A 16,092-nucleotide genomic window follows, 5' to 3' on the forward strand; every position below is an offset into this window, starting at 1 on the left:
TGGTGCCGACCGAATCAACGCGGTCCCCGAATCCCTCCGCACTAATCATATCCCCGATTCATTTCGCCAGGAACTTAACACATTCATTCATCTTGAGCACCTTAAGAGTATGTTGGGAAATCACTCTGAAACTCTGAGCAACAACCAAACGAAACATTTCCCGCCATCGCAAACTTGTGTCACATGCTTCTCTTCGTGAGTCGAGCACTTTTGAAAGTCAAGGGCGACTCCGCTTTGTGACAACAGTAATCATGAATGTATCAAAAGCGCTTCGTCAGGCGAAATTACTGGTCAGTCGGCGACACGCATTTTTCACAAAAATTTGCGTTTCACCTGCTGGGAGAGTATGCGTGTACTCGAGTGTCATCCTGAGCACATTTTTTTCTTTCTTTTTTCAGCTCCAGTATAGCTGTATTTTTCATTGCCAAGCCGTCCTCGATTGTTGTGTTCGTTGTTCAAATGAAGTGGACATTCAATCATGAAGGCAGAAGACATAGGAGCCTGATTGGAGTTTCTCGTGGCATAGGACGGCCACACAGAGACACTTTGGGATTTTCTGAATATAAAATACCGTACGCACGATGCTGAGATCAATTTGTGCGATATCAAATTGTTTGTGATCTACCACATCGAGCAGAACGGGATCCAAACACAAGCTTACCGACGGTTAGGCTGCCGACCTGACTGGACAAATGATCCCTGGCTTCACCAGACGCCAGAAGTCGGACACCATGTCCTTTGCCGCGACGTCCATCTCCAAAAAGAACTCCATCTTCGTCGTGAAAAGGCTTGAAATACTCAATATTCAACCGAGATTCGCGGTCTTACCCTTTCTCAGATCGAATCATTTTTTGTTGTAGCAGTTGCAGGGCAGATCCCCGCCACTACTTAAACAGAAGATTGCTCCAAAGCATGCCTGGAACAAGCCATATCGAGGTTGCCAAGCCACCCCTCTCAGCACCTTTTTTGAAGGAATTCGAAATTTCAATGGTGGAAGATATACTATGAAGAGAATTTCAAAAAGTATGTTTCGCGGAGTGATCGCTCAACCTACATCATTCAAACTTTGCAGGATGGTTCAGACGTACATGCTAGGTATGGAACAACAGAACATGATATCATAGCTGACACACAGAGTCACACACACACACAGCAGATTCGTGTGCACAGATACTAAATTAGTGGACGTCGTCATCTTCTTCCCGCTTATCTCAAATGTACTATGACGTGCTATTTCGCCTGACGTTTGGAGGTATACGGGTGAATTCTTACCCGATCGGCTCTTTTGCATCGTTTGCACTGGATCTGATGATGTGAATATCATCCATACACACTGGGGTGGTGAAGTTGAAAAGCAAAACATACCGGTATAACCCGCTGCACGAAAGTTGAATTTGAGCCTTCAGCACACTCTCAAACCGCAGTTAAAAAGTGCTAGATCCATCAAACTTGGACTGAATTCTGCTACTGAGGACGACATGAAGTCATAATCCACCCATCATGTACATACCCCAACCAAGGTATCTGCCCCCCCCCCCCCCCTCACCAACCACAACGACAACAACATAATCATACACACGTACCCGTGCACATATTCACATACATACACGCACACCCCTTTTCTCCACAGAATGCCATTATTATAATTATTGCGAGCTTTAGGCCTCAGCTTTTTAGCGGTAAGACTTTCAATTGGAATTGTACGTACACATGGTCATGATATCGAATGAGCAATTCAAGGCATCGGACACCATCATAGTCCAATGGAGTGTCATTCTCTCCTTTTCGCTCTCGTATACATACGAAACACACACACACACACCCACTTGTTCAGGTACTGTTCACGTCACTACCAGTCGTCCACATCTTCGCCATCAACAGCACGGCCGGCAAGGACCCTCGCTTCTACCACTGTCCGCTGTACAAGAAGCCGAACCGTACCGACCTGACCTTCATCACAACGCTGCAGCTCAAGACGTCGCAGAGTCCCGACCACTGGACACTGCGCGGCGTTGCACTCCTCTGCGACGTCAAGTAATCACCACATGACTCAACACAAACTGAGCTGTGCTCACACATCTCGGCAATAAGCACACCCACGCGCAAGACTTACAAACATCTTACCACGTGTGCTTGTTTCTCCTCTTGGCGTTTATTCTGCCATTTTTCTTGCATGCATGCTCAATGGATACATGCACTTTATGCAATTCGACTACTACTTTGCCATTGAATAATGTGTTTCTAATTTAAAAATGTATTCATAGCATTCTGTAGAACGCATCATCATGGTAAATAAATTATCATGATGACGTCATCAAGATCTATTTTTAACACTAGGCTTTTTGCACGACCTCCCTATCACATCAATTGTTCAGACATTCTTTGATTAGTTATGCATGTATGAATTGCTATTGACCATCTACATGACTGTACATGTATGTGTGCATGGGTTCCAAGTTTTTGACAGCTAGTCCAAAGCTGATTGCGTCGATTGCCTTTAGATAGTGCTGTATACATTTTTTTAAATGTATTCTTATTTTCTACTCTTTTACTCAACTTTCCCCCAGAGCATTCAAAAAAGAACGCATCACCTCGCTCACATGTTATACCTAGCAATGCACGGTGGCTTTGCACTTTCCACCTTTCTGTATGTTGCACTCTACTGCGAAGTACCTTCTAAAATTATGTGCCACAATTATCATGATCATGTTGTCGTTAATGTGTTGTTACACTGACCGTCTATCGCTTACTTTTAAAAAGTTAGTTGCGACTTTGGCAATGATGAAGTTGGTTGTTCCAACGAGGAACACACGCGTCCTGCCGAACTTGACACTTGACTGACTCACGACTGCCACCTGGAGCACCCTCTACTGGGCGGCTTGCAAGAAATCACCGCCTCCCTGCTCAACACACAGTGTTTGTGTTTCGGGGAATTCGGTGACGTCCCAGCACTGGATGTTGTATCAAAGGTACGACCTCGTAGCACGTGCTAAACCTAAAAAAATTCAAATAGTTATAGACTTGCGTCTGTGGGAGTCTGAGAAAACGCCCACTCGTGCCGTTGTGACAGATTCCAGGGCCACGTTGAGGGGCCCTATCCCACCACCCATGGTTGCTTCTGCAGTTCTGGACTTGTTTTAGGTTTGGATCCCGCGCACGGACAGAATGGGCACAAAAATGTGAAAAAATAGCAAATGCATATTTTTGGCTCCTGGGTGGCTCGCATACCGTGGCACTATGCTGGAATTTTGAGTTTTTCCGGCCTGGAAAGCCTGTCAGTGAGGCGCAAGAACTTTTTGATCATGTCCAGAGGGCCAGCATAGTGGCAGGACTGTGTGGTGAAAATTTCACTCAAATCCATTGAGAGACACCAAAGTTACGGTCAATTGAATGCCATAAATATTATGAAATTTATGGGTAGGCTGCTACCTTTTATTAAAAGAGACACAACACGACATTTACAAAATACTTCACACTCTGACAATAGAGAATAGTACTGCAAAGCAACATACCCCAGTACTCAATTTTCAGTGCTTCAGAGTATTCACATTATATTCAAGTGGACGCAGGTGATGACTTACTGCTGGCGACGTTGGCAGCTGACAGGTATCTAACGGCTTTCGTAAAAAGCCCAAGTCACTAAAGCGGGATTCACAGAAGCTTTTTTGCGATGCGACACGCGATGCGACGCGATCTGCGATGGATGCGTGCGATGCGAACTCGCGAAATACCATTCACAGAAGAAGTCAGCGATGCGACAAAGTTTTGCTGATTTGGGTACGTCACCATGATATTCGCGCGGTTTGACACAACTTACTTGTAAAAATTTATAGGCAACTCTTGCACCTTTGTACAACTTTGCTTTAGAAAAGGTCAAAATCGTACACCAAATCGCTTGTCGCATCGCATCGCATCGCAAAAGTTGAGCCAAGCTCAACTTCTGCGATGGCCCAGTTGCGGCAGTTGCGTGGGCCGCGACATGGTTGCGATTTGGGGTTTTCCCGGTTTCGCGCCTGTCGCATCGCGTGTCGCATCACAAAAAAGCTTCTGTGAATCCCGCTTAAAGGGGAAGTTAAGGCAAAAATTAAAATTTCACCAGTTGTAGTCTTCGGGGTGCTGAGTCGAATGGTCTTGGTCCGAGTAAGCTGAGACGCTCCCTTCCGACTTGAATCCCAATCGAACTCGCGCACTTCCACCGAAACTGGGTGACTGCGCCCTACTAGATGGGGATTTGTATGCAAAATGTCACTAAAAGCGCCATTTCGTTCTTATAAAAGCACGGATGACCGCGATTGGCCCATATGTTGTAGTCTTTTAGACGCTGAGTCGACTGGTTTTGGTCCGAAAAGGCTGCGATGTAGCGTTCCTCCTTTATTCCCAATCGAACATGGTTGAACAAGTGGTCACGTGCTCCTGCGTACACCAGTCAGCTGGTCACCGTGCCTGCAGGGTACAACTTACTAGCCTGTTTGACCTTTTTTGGGTGCAGTCCTGTCACTCGAGTTGAACCTTAGTGTGAAAGTTGTCGCCTGCTGGCGTGGTGACCAGGTGATTTGGGCACCCAGGAGCACGTGACCACTTGTTCAACCATGTTCGATTGGGAATAAAGGAGGAACGCTGCATCGCAGCCTTTTCGGACCAAAACCAGTCGACTCAGCGTCCAAAAGACTACAACATATGGGCCAATCGCGGTCATCCGTGCTTTTATAAGAACGAAATGGCGCTTTTAGTGACATTTTGCATACAAATCCCCATCTCGTAGGGCGCAGTCACCCAGTTTCGGTGGAAGTGCGCGAGTTCGATTGGGATTCAAGTAGGAAGGGAGCGTCTCAGCTTACTCGGACCAAGACCATTCGACTCAGCACCCCGAAGACTACAACTGGTGAAATTTTAATTTTTGCCTTAACTTCCCCTTTAAGCAGTAGCTCACCGACGATTTACCACTCACTCCAGACTGCAATGTTTTCAGCGTCAGCAATAAATTTTGTAAGTGACTTACCAGAGTCTGTGCACCCACTTCAGTCTCTCTCTCCAAAACGCGCTTACGGTAGGTTTCGGTCCCTGTTGTTACACAGCCATCAAGAAGCTTGGCTCTGGTCTCCTTGTCATTTTTTCGTCAAGAAACAATATTGGGATCTCGAGAAATCGAGCTACGAAGTCAACTTCTTGCTCACACCAGCAATGGTTTCGAAAACATGCCCTGCTATACCCACTGACAAAACGGAAGAGAGAACAACAGGAACGTCGATGGGGCCCAGGGAAGACTACAGGTGAAGAATGAAAGAAATATTCTCTGTTATCATGACCATGATGACTGTCGATGGCGGAGTTAAAATTACGCTCCGTTTCCAGCGCGACAAACACCTCGTGAGGCCCAAGGTAGCAACGCGAGTCAGGGTCGCGCGCTCATGGAGTTGTGCTAAGCAGACGTTGACGAGACAGTAGCTATGTAATAATTATTAAAAGTCTTTTGTAATTATGTCGTTCTGTTTTGTACCCGCTGTATTGTACTACACAATGGCATACTTGTAACATTGTTTCCCTCTTGCATTGGCTGACACCCTCGGCTTGTGTATGCAATGATTGGTCTCAGGTTCCATGGGGAGGTTCACCTGGGCTGCAAGGGAGGGTTGGTCCTGGTTGCATGCAAGGGGCTTGCCCTGGGCTAGCTATGCATAGATCAGGGCCAGGTAAATCCTGTAGGTCATCTCTTCAACATCAAGCGCTAGCGCTAGAGCTGAAGCATCAGCATCATCATCCAGGGTAATTATATCCTGGTTTGTATACTTACTCTTAGTGCATCCCTGCAACTTTCCTTTGCATGTCTGATTCCAAACAGATACGGGGAACTCTTCATTCAGATGGAGAGCCAAGGTTTAATTTATACAAAAGAGAAAGACCAAGGAACTACAAGTTACGCTATACTTGTCCAATGGTCTTGCCAGTATAGTCATCGACATGCATGAACATCCGCCAACGTCCTTCACAGCTGAGATTTTCAGCTCGTGCTTATATTGGTTGCGCTCACCTTCCCCTCCTTATGTTATTTCTATAACTTAGAACCTTCCAAGTTGGAAGGCTGTTGGAGTGCGCATCCAAGATGTGCTAGAGCTGTTAGCCAGTTAGTTGTAGAACGTCAGTACCGTCGGTCAGTGTCGTGCAATGTTATCGCATGAGCTGATTGTTTAGTAACTGGTGGTGTTAGTGGACAGTATAGCGTAACTTGTAGTTCCTTGGTCTTTCTCTTTTGTATTAATGGAACTCTTCATCGTCTGATTTTTGTTTCGTATCTTAATGGAACGAAACAAGCCTTTGTCAGGAGTAACACTACTGGCAGCAGGTTTCGTGGAGTGAGACGATGATGCATGAGTTCCTCGTATCTTTAAAGAACGAAACAAGCCTTTGTCAGGAGTAACACTACTTGCCGCAGGTTTCTTGGAGTGTGGCTGGTGAACTGTTCGTGCTGTCGTCTGCAAGCGTCGTGTGGTCTAGTCGGGTCAAATGAAAAACCTACTGAAGTATTATTAGTAGCAAGAGTACAATCATAAACGTTATTTATGTACTCTTGCTACTTCATGTACTACAGTCGTGTAGTATCACATTCTAGTCGGCCATGCATTAGTCAGGAATAGGGACCGGCGGATTCTGCTCGAAAAGTTGACAGATTATACTTCAGAATGCTCTGTCTCCACTATCAGTGCCAGTATCATCATCGACATACATGAACATCCGCAAACGTCCTTCACAGCTGAGACTTTCAGCTCGTGCGTATCTTGGTTGTGCTCACCTTCCTCTCCATGTGTTATTTCTATAACTTAGAACCTTCCAAGTTGGAAGGCTGTTCGATTGCGCATCCAATATTTGCTGGAGCTGTTAGCCAGTTAGTTGTAGAACGTCAGTACCGTCGGTCAGTTCCTTGCAATGTTATCGCATGAGCTGATCTTTTAGTAATTGGTGGTGTTAGTGGACACTATAGCGTAAATTGTTGTTCCTTGGTCTTTCTATTTTAGAGATAAAATAAATTAATCCTTGGCTCTCCAACCGAGTCCATTCTTGCACACCTGATGAGCCGTCCTTATCTATACGTCGATACAATCATCATGTGAAACTGCCGCTTGTTACCGCTGCTTATTGTCCATCTAAATTGTCATAGTCGAAGTACAGTGTTGTTTTTCTGAGGCGTTCGGTTTTGCATGATTCTTGTTCGCATAGCTTTCCCTTTTATTGATCATCGCATCTTTTCAGCCACGCAAGTTGTGTGGAATGTTGCTTTGCGTCTTTGGATCTTGGTTTGACCGTATTGTCCAATGGTCTTGCCAGTATCATCATCGACATACATGAACATCCGCAAACGTTCTTCACTGCTGAGACTTTCAGCTCTTGCGTATCTTGGTTGAGCTCACCGTCCCCCCTTATGTCATTTCTAACTTAATTCCTGTTGGAGTGCGCATCCGATATGTGCAAGAGCTGTTAGCCAGTTAGTTGCAAAACGTCAGTACCGTCGGTCAGTGTCGTGCAATGGTTTGCATGAGCTGATTGTTTTGTAACTGGTGGTGTTATTGGCTATTATAGCGTAACTTGCAGCTCCTTGATCCTTTTATTTTTTTTCTTATTTAATCCTTGGCTCTCCATCCGAGTTCATTCTTGTGCACGGGATGAGTCGTCCTTATCTCTACAGCGAAACGATCGTCGCGTGTGAAATTGCTGCTTTTCCCGATACTTATTGTCCATCTAAATTGTCATAGTTGAAGTACAGTGCTGTTTCACTGAGGCGGTAGGTTTTGCCTGATGTTTCAGTGGTTGTCCTTTCACTTGAAACTATCTTAAAACTACATTTGTAAGTTGCCACTGTTACAGTACCATGAAAATCAGCGATTACCGGTACATGATTTTTCTAGCTACTGTCGTTCTCGTTGTTTTTGATGATGTTGTTGGTGGCATTTCACGTTTCACGTTCTTAAACTCTGTCAATACATGGCTTGATAAGGTTTTGAGAAGAATGCCACAATTTGCCATCATGCATTTGGTTGTCAAAGGCTGCACTAAAACTGATGTTCTTGAATACTTATGATATTATTTAACCCCGAAGAAACAATCAAGTTAGAATCAAATCTAAAACATGTATTTGCAACCAAAGCAGTCGGCGCGCAATAGGCCTTGACAGACTATGCTAATATTTTTCGTGAAATTATGCTTTTCGCATTGCTGAAAAAATTGCAGAATTATGCTATTTTTATGCTAAAAGTTATCATAGTATGCCGCATTATGCTCACATATGCTGCTAACGTATAATGGTTCTGTGCAAAATAACAGGGGACTTTTTTTGTAGAGGGCGTTGTACTGTAGTAGCAAAAGTTCAACGGGGTCAAGGCACCGTCCGACCTAGCTACGACCGTCACTGATTGTAGTGGACTGGACATGTTATCAAGGGAGTCGTAAACCTACGACTTCCTGATGCAAATACTTGTACTTGTAGAACATGCACAAGTGTATGGAATTTGATGCGAACAGGAGGATTATTCCAATTTTATGCGATTCGTATGCAATTTGCCTCGAATTATGCGATTGTTCGATTTTGGTAGGAATTATGCGAAAAATTGTGCTAGCATGATCTGTCAAGGCCTAGCGCGCAATCCACGAGACACAGGTACATGTACATGTATACAGGAACGCAGCGAAAACAAGGAGTGAAAGCACAACGCTGCACGAGTGCCATCTGTCAAGTGACTCGCGTCCCCACCAGTGCCACCACAGCCTACACGTACAATGTAGTACACCTAACCAGGTGATAACGCGGCACGAGTGCCATTCGCCAAGTCCCCCGCAGCATGCACACCGTCCACCAGCCCTCCATGCAGATCCGAAGGGCCCTCATAGCATAGGTTCCGGTAAGCAGGAGCCTAACGAGCCTAACGGCACTGAGCAACAAATGAATTCAAACGTGTTTTGTTATACGAGCCACGCCATCCACGGAAGCAAGTAAGTGCCCACCGCAAAAAGGCAAAATGATAATCGGGTACGCAGCATACCCATGACAACGGGGTACTCGAGAATCGAGATCATTATGGCGCTCTACGAAAAGTGAGGCCAAAGCCTTCAAAAACTGATTGGTCTCAGGTCCACTGAATCCATAATAATAACAATAATTATTATTATGTTGAAAACACCAGTGGTGGGAATGAGCCACGATCAACGTTCACAACCCGACTGGCATATTGATTTTTCTTCGCTTGCTCGTGGGATTTGAGCTGGCTCAGGGCTTGTGATCGAGACAACACGAACGCTGCGGGGTGAGTAATCCGCACATCAAAAAAAGCGTCTTGTTGCCGCAACCAAAAACCCCGAGCTCGCACATCCAGACGAGCCTCCGCATTCTTAAGGGATCGCCCTCCCGGCAAGTCCTCGTTGCTGCAGGGAAGTAGCCTCGGCTCCGTCTCCACATCCACTATGCCAGCCTCCCGCAGCAAGCTTGCCACAAGGTCCCGTACCTCATTGTGCCGGGCGATTGTGTACCCGCCATTGGCACACGTGAGCGCATGGCTCGGACTGAGAGAAGCACCACACACGCAATTATCTGGTAATCCACTCAGTCTCCAACCATACTGGATGCACAGAGCATCCCGGAAATCTGATTTTTTCAGTATTGTGCCATCTTGCCACGTAGGAGCTACGGTTAGCCAGGACGATAGGCCCTTTTTCAGCAGCTACTTCGATCAGGAATTGCTGCTCATGTCCCAGGCTCTCCATCATCATCATTATCATCATTTAGAACAGCCTCTTGTACGGGCAAGCAAAAAGGCAATTCATCAAAATTCAATTAGAATGAAAAGAGAGGAAAATGAACACAAAGTGCATCATCATCATCATCATTTGAACAGCCTCTTGTACGGGCAAGCAAAAACGCAAGACATCAAAATTCAATTAGAATGAAAAAAAGAGAGGAAAATGAACACAAAGTGCACTGGAACTCAATATAAAAAGGAACGCAAAGTGCAGTTGAACACAATGACCATGGGGCCACCAATCGGAGAAGACCGGCTCAAAATGGAATAAAAGAACAAACATAAAAACCTAAGACACCCGTACACATCAAAGTGCTCTAAGGTCATGGCAGCTTGTTAAAAATGTGTGGCGCTGACGCTTGTATGATGCCCGCGAACCACGTATGCAAGTAATACACCAGCGGAGCAAACACAGCGACAATACAGATCGAAGTTGTCCCATGACTACAGAATAATGTAACTCAGGATTTTTCTCAACAAGCGATACCAAATTTTTCAAAAAACGAGACCCCTCTGGCCCACACATGCCTGAAGTTGAAAAAACTAACGGTGTAAATGATGCTCTCTCTACAATATTTACACGGGCGCAGTATTCTCTCTTTTTGGCCTGTTCATGGGTCTTCAGCTGACGCAGGACGTCTGTACGCGACAGCAGGCTTGCCTTCGGGTGTGTTACCCGTACATAAAAAAAGGCATCCTGCTGCCGGGTCCAGAAGCCCGCGCCCTGATATCCAGACGCGCCTCCAAAGACCGGTTCGCAGTTCGATGTGGTAGTGTTTCTCCTTCGAACGGCTTGAGAAGAGGCTCCTTCTCCATATCTGGTAGTATTTCCTGAATAGCTTCTGACAGAATGTCCCGGATCTCGTTATGTCTTGCAATTGGGTAACCACCCGCCGGGCAACTCATGGCATGATCAATTGTCATGTCTTGCCCGCAAATACAGGAACTGGACACTCCCTCCAATGATAAACCATATCGAATACAAACAGCATCACGAAAATCCGATTTGTTCAGGATTGAACTGGGCGTTATGAAAGACGGCATGGAGGATAACCAATTTGAAACACCCTTCTCACCAGCCGTTTCCAACAAAAGCTGTTGCGCCGGCGGTAGCATGGGGCGCAACTGTGCCACTCTTTCCTCCTGTTTCTTTTGCCGCTGCTGACGTGACTGACGTGCCCGCTGTCGAACATCCCCCATGGCATCAAGGGTAACATCGGCGCCCGAGCCTCCGGCTGCGTCATCCTGGCTAGTGATCCCCGGCCGTGGTACAGGATGTAGGCGGAAATCGTCGGGTAGAGATGACGATAGAATCAACCCGGGAGAATGGCCCCGAACGTTGTGAGGCTGTTCCGCGCCCACAACGGTCAGAGGCTGTGTGGAGGACTGGTATGGAGCAGCAGGTGCCTCTTCTGGAGGCGTTAATGTATCTGGCGTTGCAATCACACAATCCAGCAGGTGCGGAAGTCAGTAGGTGCGCTGTGGCGGAGCCGCCGAAGCCTCACCCTGGCGTCAAAGATCCTGTTTTACAGGTCGATGATCCAGGGTAGGTTGTCGTACGCTTCCAACGCCTTTTATCCGTCACTTCAAATTGGCAACATTGAGCCCCTCACACGTCTAACGAAGTGCGCTATCCGCGGCTTCTTCGGTCTGCCACCGTGGTCGCGCACGAGCCCGATCTTTGAACAGCTCCGCCTCACCACCCTGGAGGACATGTTTAACATTAAGCTCCTCATCTTTGTCCGTCGTTGTCTGTTCTCCCGAGCTAGCTCCCTCTTCACCAGCTTCTTCGTGAGAGTTACTGGTGACCGCACTCGGGGAGCAGCACATCACCTCGTTCGAGTACCATTTTGGCCCGGTCCTGCGGGTCGAGCGACCATGCAGTTCATCGGCGCAGTCCTGTGGAACCAGCTCCCGCCTGATCTCCGTTCCGAGCCCAGCCACCTTCAGTTCTGTGCCCTGCTAAAAGCGCATCATGGCTCCGTTTAAATGCTTTTCGGCTAGTGTGTTTCTGTGGTATAGCGGACTGAAGAATAGTAAACGTGTTTTGCAATATATGTATGAAGCTATTTTGTATATAGTATGTTCCCATTCCATTTTTGCTTTGGTGTAGCCCTGAGGTTGATTGCTTATTTATTTCTACCCTTCCTCTCTCCATACTTCTGTCCCCCCCCCTCTCTCTCATTCCTTCTGTCGTCCACATGTATCAAAGGAGGCGAAATCGCCTGTTTGTGGTGCGACGTTAAATAAACGTCTACAACAACAACAACAATCAGGCGCACGAACGGCTCAGTGATCTTTGTTGAGGCCGCATACTCCACAGGCGCCAGGAAAGGCAGAATCGGCACAGCAAGACCACCACATCTCGTGGGCAGAGACAGAAGCTCCCGCTGTGAGCTATTGGGGTCGAACTCATGGCCCAGGAGAGCTGGCAAAAGCTCCGAATCGATAACCTGGCCAGGTACCTGAAGAACCTCAGGGCTGTGCTGTGTGGCACGGAGATGGTATTGCCACAGGCCAGCCAGACCTTTGTTTAACACCACGTATGCCGCGTGTGGCTGGGTCCTCGCTAGTCCAGCCAGAGACTTGAGTTCTTGTGCCCAGCAACGCGACTTTGCGGATATACATTCTTCGGTATACCTGGCCGATCCCAGCACACCACCCAAGTATCGGGCTCCTTCGGCTGATATAGTCACCCCCGTAACGTCAAACACCTCTCTCGCTCGATCGAGGTGCTCTGGCTTCGTAACGAGGATGGTCTTGGCTGCATTGGCGTGGTAACCATATCCGCGGCCAGCCTGTTCGAGAGTATCCCAGTACTGTCGGAGCTGCAGGAGTCTATCCGCCGCCGCATCGTCATCTGCATACCAGGACCGGACGACCGACGGGCAAGCCGCTGCCAGGTGCTTCACCAGAGGTGCTGTGGCAACAGCATACACTGCCATTGCCAATGGGTCGGTCCCCTTGGCATGTCCCTTCCTGTGACAATATCTCACCGCCACCAGCAACGAAAAGGCGAATTGGCAAGCTGTAGGTGTTGGCAAACACTTTGCCTAGAGCGGGACAAATGCGGGGAACGTTATGGAGTGCGGCCTGACGATTCAGCGAGTTGAACGCATTTGATGCGTCGACCAACAATACTCCTTCCGTATTTGGTCCAGCGAACATGGAAGTCATTGCCTGAACTGAGGCTTCGCAGGCTGATGGAACACCAACACATGTCTGGTGGGGGGCAGTTACGCGGAGGACGTCGTGTTCCGTGATCCTCGCAAAAGCTCTGCAGATCAGTCTCCGATGCACCTCACCGACTGCGATCATCATCATCATCATCATCATCATCATGTGACCAAACCGCTTTTACGGGCAACAATATTATGAATTTAAAACGCAAGGTATTGTAAGAGCAATTTTCTGAAAATAATGTTAAAACACGAAATATAAAAATGCATTATCACACCGTAGCCACTTTTATGGGCAAATTCCAATACAAGGCAATAAGAAAACGAGGATGAAGTTAACCTTTTAACCCAAAGAAAAGACAAAAGATGTCAACAATCGAACTACAAATATAAAAAACAAACATCAGGTCATAAAAACTACTTTAAAACATAACCAAATGACAGCAAAGCGTGGAGAATGAGATTGACTTACAAAACAAAAGTAGTCCTACTATGCTTACAAAACAGAATCTACCTACACCACTAAGGAAGAAACATTAAATGATTGCAGTCTCGCAAACACCGGCCTCTATCTAACGACCCATCAAACAATAACTCCTGAAATTCTTGACTGACTTTTTCTGGTAGGAGCTATGGCAGCCACGAAAACAGGTCACTGCCCAACGGAGTAAAGTGAACGAGAGCAGGCACCGCAATCGACCCATAACCAGCGAGTAGGCCAAGTCACTGTGTTTATCATCATCATCATCATCATCATCATCATCATCATCATCATCATGTGACCAAGCCGCTTTTACGGGCAACAATATTATGAATATAAAACGCAAGGTATTGTAAGAGCAATTTTCTGAAAATAATGTTAAAACACGAAATATAAAAATGCATTATCACACCGTAGCCACTTTTATGGGCAAATTCCAATACAAGGCAATAAGAAAACGAGGATGAAGTTAACCTTTTAACCCAAAGAAAAGACAAAAGATGTCAACAATCGAACTACAAATATAAAAAACAAACATCAGGTCATAAAAACTACTTTAAAACATAACCAAATGACAGCAAAGCGTGGAGAATGAGATTGACTTACAAAACAAAAGTAGTCCTACTATGCTTACAAAACAGAATCTACCTACACCACTAAGGAAGAAACATTAAATGATTGCAGTCTCACAAACACCGGCCTCTATCTAACGACCCATCAAACAATAACTCCTGAAATTCTTGACTGACTTTTTCTGGTAGGAGCTACGGCAGCCACGAAAACAGGTCACTGCCCAACGGAGTAAAGTCATCATCATCATCATCATCATCATGTGATCAAGCCGCTTTTACGGGCAACAATATTATGAATATAAAACGCAAGGTATTGTAAGAGCAATTTTCTGAAAATAATGTTAAAACACGAAATATAAAAATGCATTATCACACCGTAGCCACTTTTATGGGCAAATTCCAATACAAGGCAATAAGAAAACGAGGATGAAGTTAACCATCATCATCATCATCATCATCATCATTGGAAACGGCCTCTTGTACGGGCTTGAAACGGTGATAACCGAGATTATATGCAAAAATCGTGATAGATATTCAGGTAAAATATGACATTTAACAGTTGAATGATTAGTACCAAATAGATGTTCAAATGCTGATTATTTTACCAGATAGATATTAAATGACAGATGATGTTACTTTACCAAATAGTTATTTAAAAAAATGTGATGTTATCCATAGTGATATTGTTGAGAGGCATAGCATAAAAATTCACTATGCGGCCAAACGACACTGGGCCACAAAGGAATTCACCCGCCGTCTGTTATAAGACCCTCGGCAACCACGAAAGCACGTAATGGCCCACCTCAAGAGGCAAAACGACAGGCGGGTACGCAACATACCCATGACAACAGGATATTTGAGATCCTGGCTTCTCTCTACAAAGAGAGAGGCAAGAGACTTTAGGAATTGAGTTGTCTCAGGCCCGCTGAAACCATAAGTCGAGAACACCAGTGGGGTGAACGATCCTCGCTCGACATTCACAACGCGGCTGGCATATTGATTCTTTTTTGCCCGTTCATGGGACTTCAGCTGACTCAAGGCTTTTGATCGAGACAACACAGACGCTGCGGGATGGGTAATCCGCACATCAAAAAAAGCGTCTTGTTGCCACGACCAAAAGCCCCGAGCCCGCACGTCAAGACGAGCCTCAGTACTTCTGTTGAGCGAACGCCCTCCTGGTAGATCCTCACCACCGCACGGCAATAATCTAGGCTCGGTCTCGACGTCAACAACACCTGCCTCTCTCAGGAGACCGGCGACAAGGTCTCTCACCTCGTTGTGCCTGGCGATTGTGTACCCACCAGTAGCGCAAGTGAGGGCGTGTGCGGGACTGAGATCCACTCCACACACGCATTTCTCCGGCAGTCCACTCAATCTGTGACCATACCGGATGCATAGAGCGTCCCGGAAATCTGATTTCTTTAAAATTGTTCCATGCTGCCAGCGGGGAGCCACCGTCAGCCACGATGATAGACCCTTCTCATTTGCGACTTCTATCAAAAACTGCTGCTCGGCAGTCAAGCATGGCTTGATATCGGCTTGGCGACGACACACATCCCCGATCCTGGCCGCACGCGTTGTTCTTGCAATGTGCCGTGCATCGCCCACTGCATCACGAACCGGATCATGTGTCAAGATTAATTGATCCGGATTCGCCAGCACACCAATATTTCCATCAGGCTGTGCGATTTTCTCCTGGGCTTCCATCTGTGGCACACAGGAAACGCCAGGAGGGCTTATGTAATCGCCAGTCAGCAGCAGCTGTACCAGAGGCTTGGTCACTGCCCTTGACGCAATAAATTCAGCAGGTGCACTAGCCGCCAGAACGGGAATGGCAAGGCCACCATACCGGACGGGGAATGTCAACAGCTCTCTCTCAGGACTATCAGGACGGACACCATCGCCAAGTAGGGCCGGAAGCAGACGTTCATCAATCACGGTGTCGATCGCCGTCAGGAGCTCTGGAGAACATGGCGAACAACGAATGTGATAGGTCCAGGAGCTAGACAAACCTTTAGTTAATACGCTATAGGCTGCCTGTGGCTGTGTGGTTGCCATTGAAGACAATGTATCCACTA

General features: G+C 46.6%; 1 protein-coding gene across 1 annotated transcript in view; it reads left to right on the forward strand.

The window, feature by feature from the left end:
• The window catches only part of LOC135809864 (dynein axonemal heavy chain 5-like), a 65,171-nt gene extending 62,436 nt beyond the window's left edge, over nt 1-2,735 (forward strand). The window contains exon 65 of the mRNA XM_065323308.1: nt 1,835-2,735. Within this exon, the coding sequence (XP_065179380.1) occupies nt 1,835-2,038 (204 nt within the window). The 3' untranslated portion in view covers nt 2,039-2,735. The remainder of the gene's footprint in view (nt 1-1,834) is intronic.
• The last annotated feature ends 13,357 nt before the right edge of the window (nt 2,736-16,092 follow it).

The sequence above is a fragment of the Sycon ciliatum genome, chromosome 1 (genome assembly GCF_964019385.1).
Source record: "Sycon ciliatum chromosome 1, ocSycCili1.1, whole genome shotgun sequence".
NCBI lineage: Eukaryota > Metazoa > Porifera > Calcarea > Leucosolenida > Sycettidae > Sycon > Sycon ciliatum.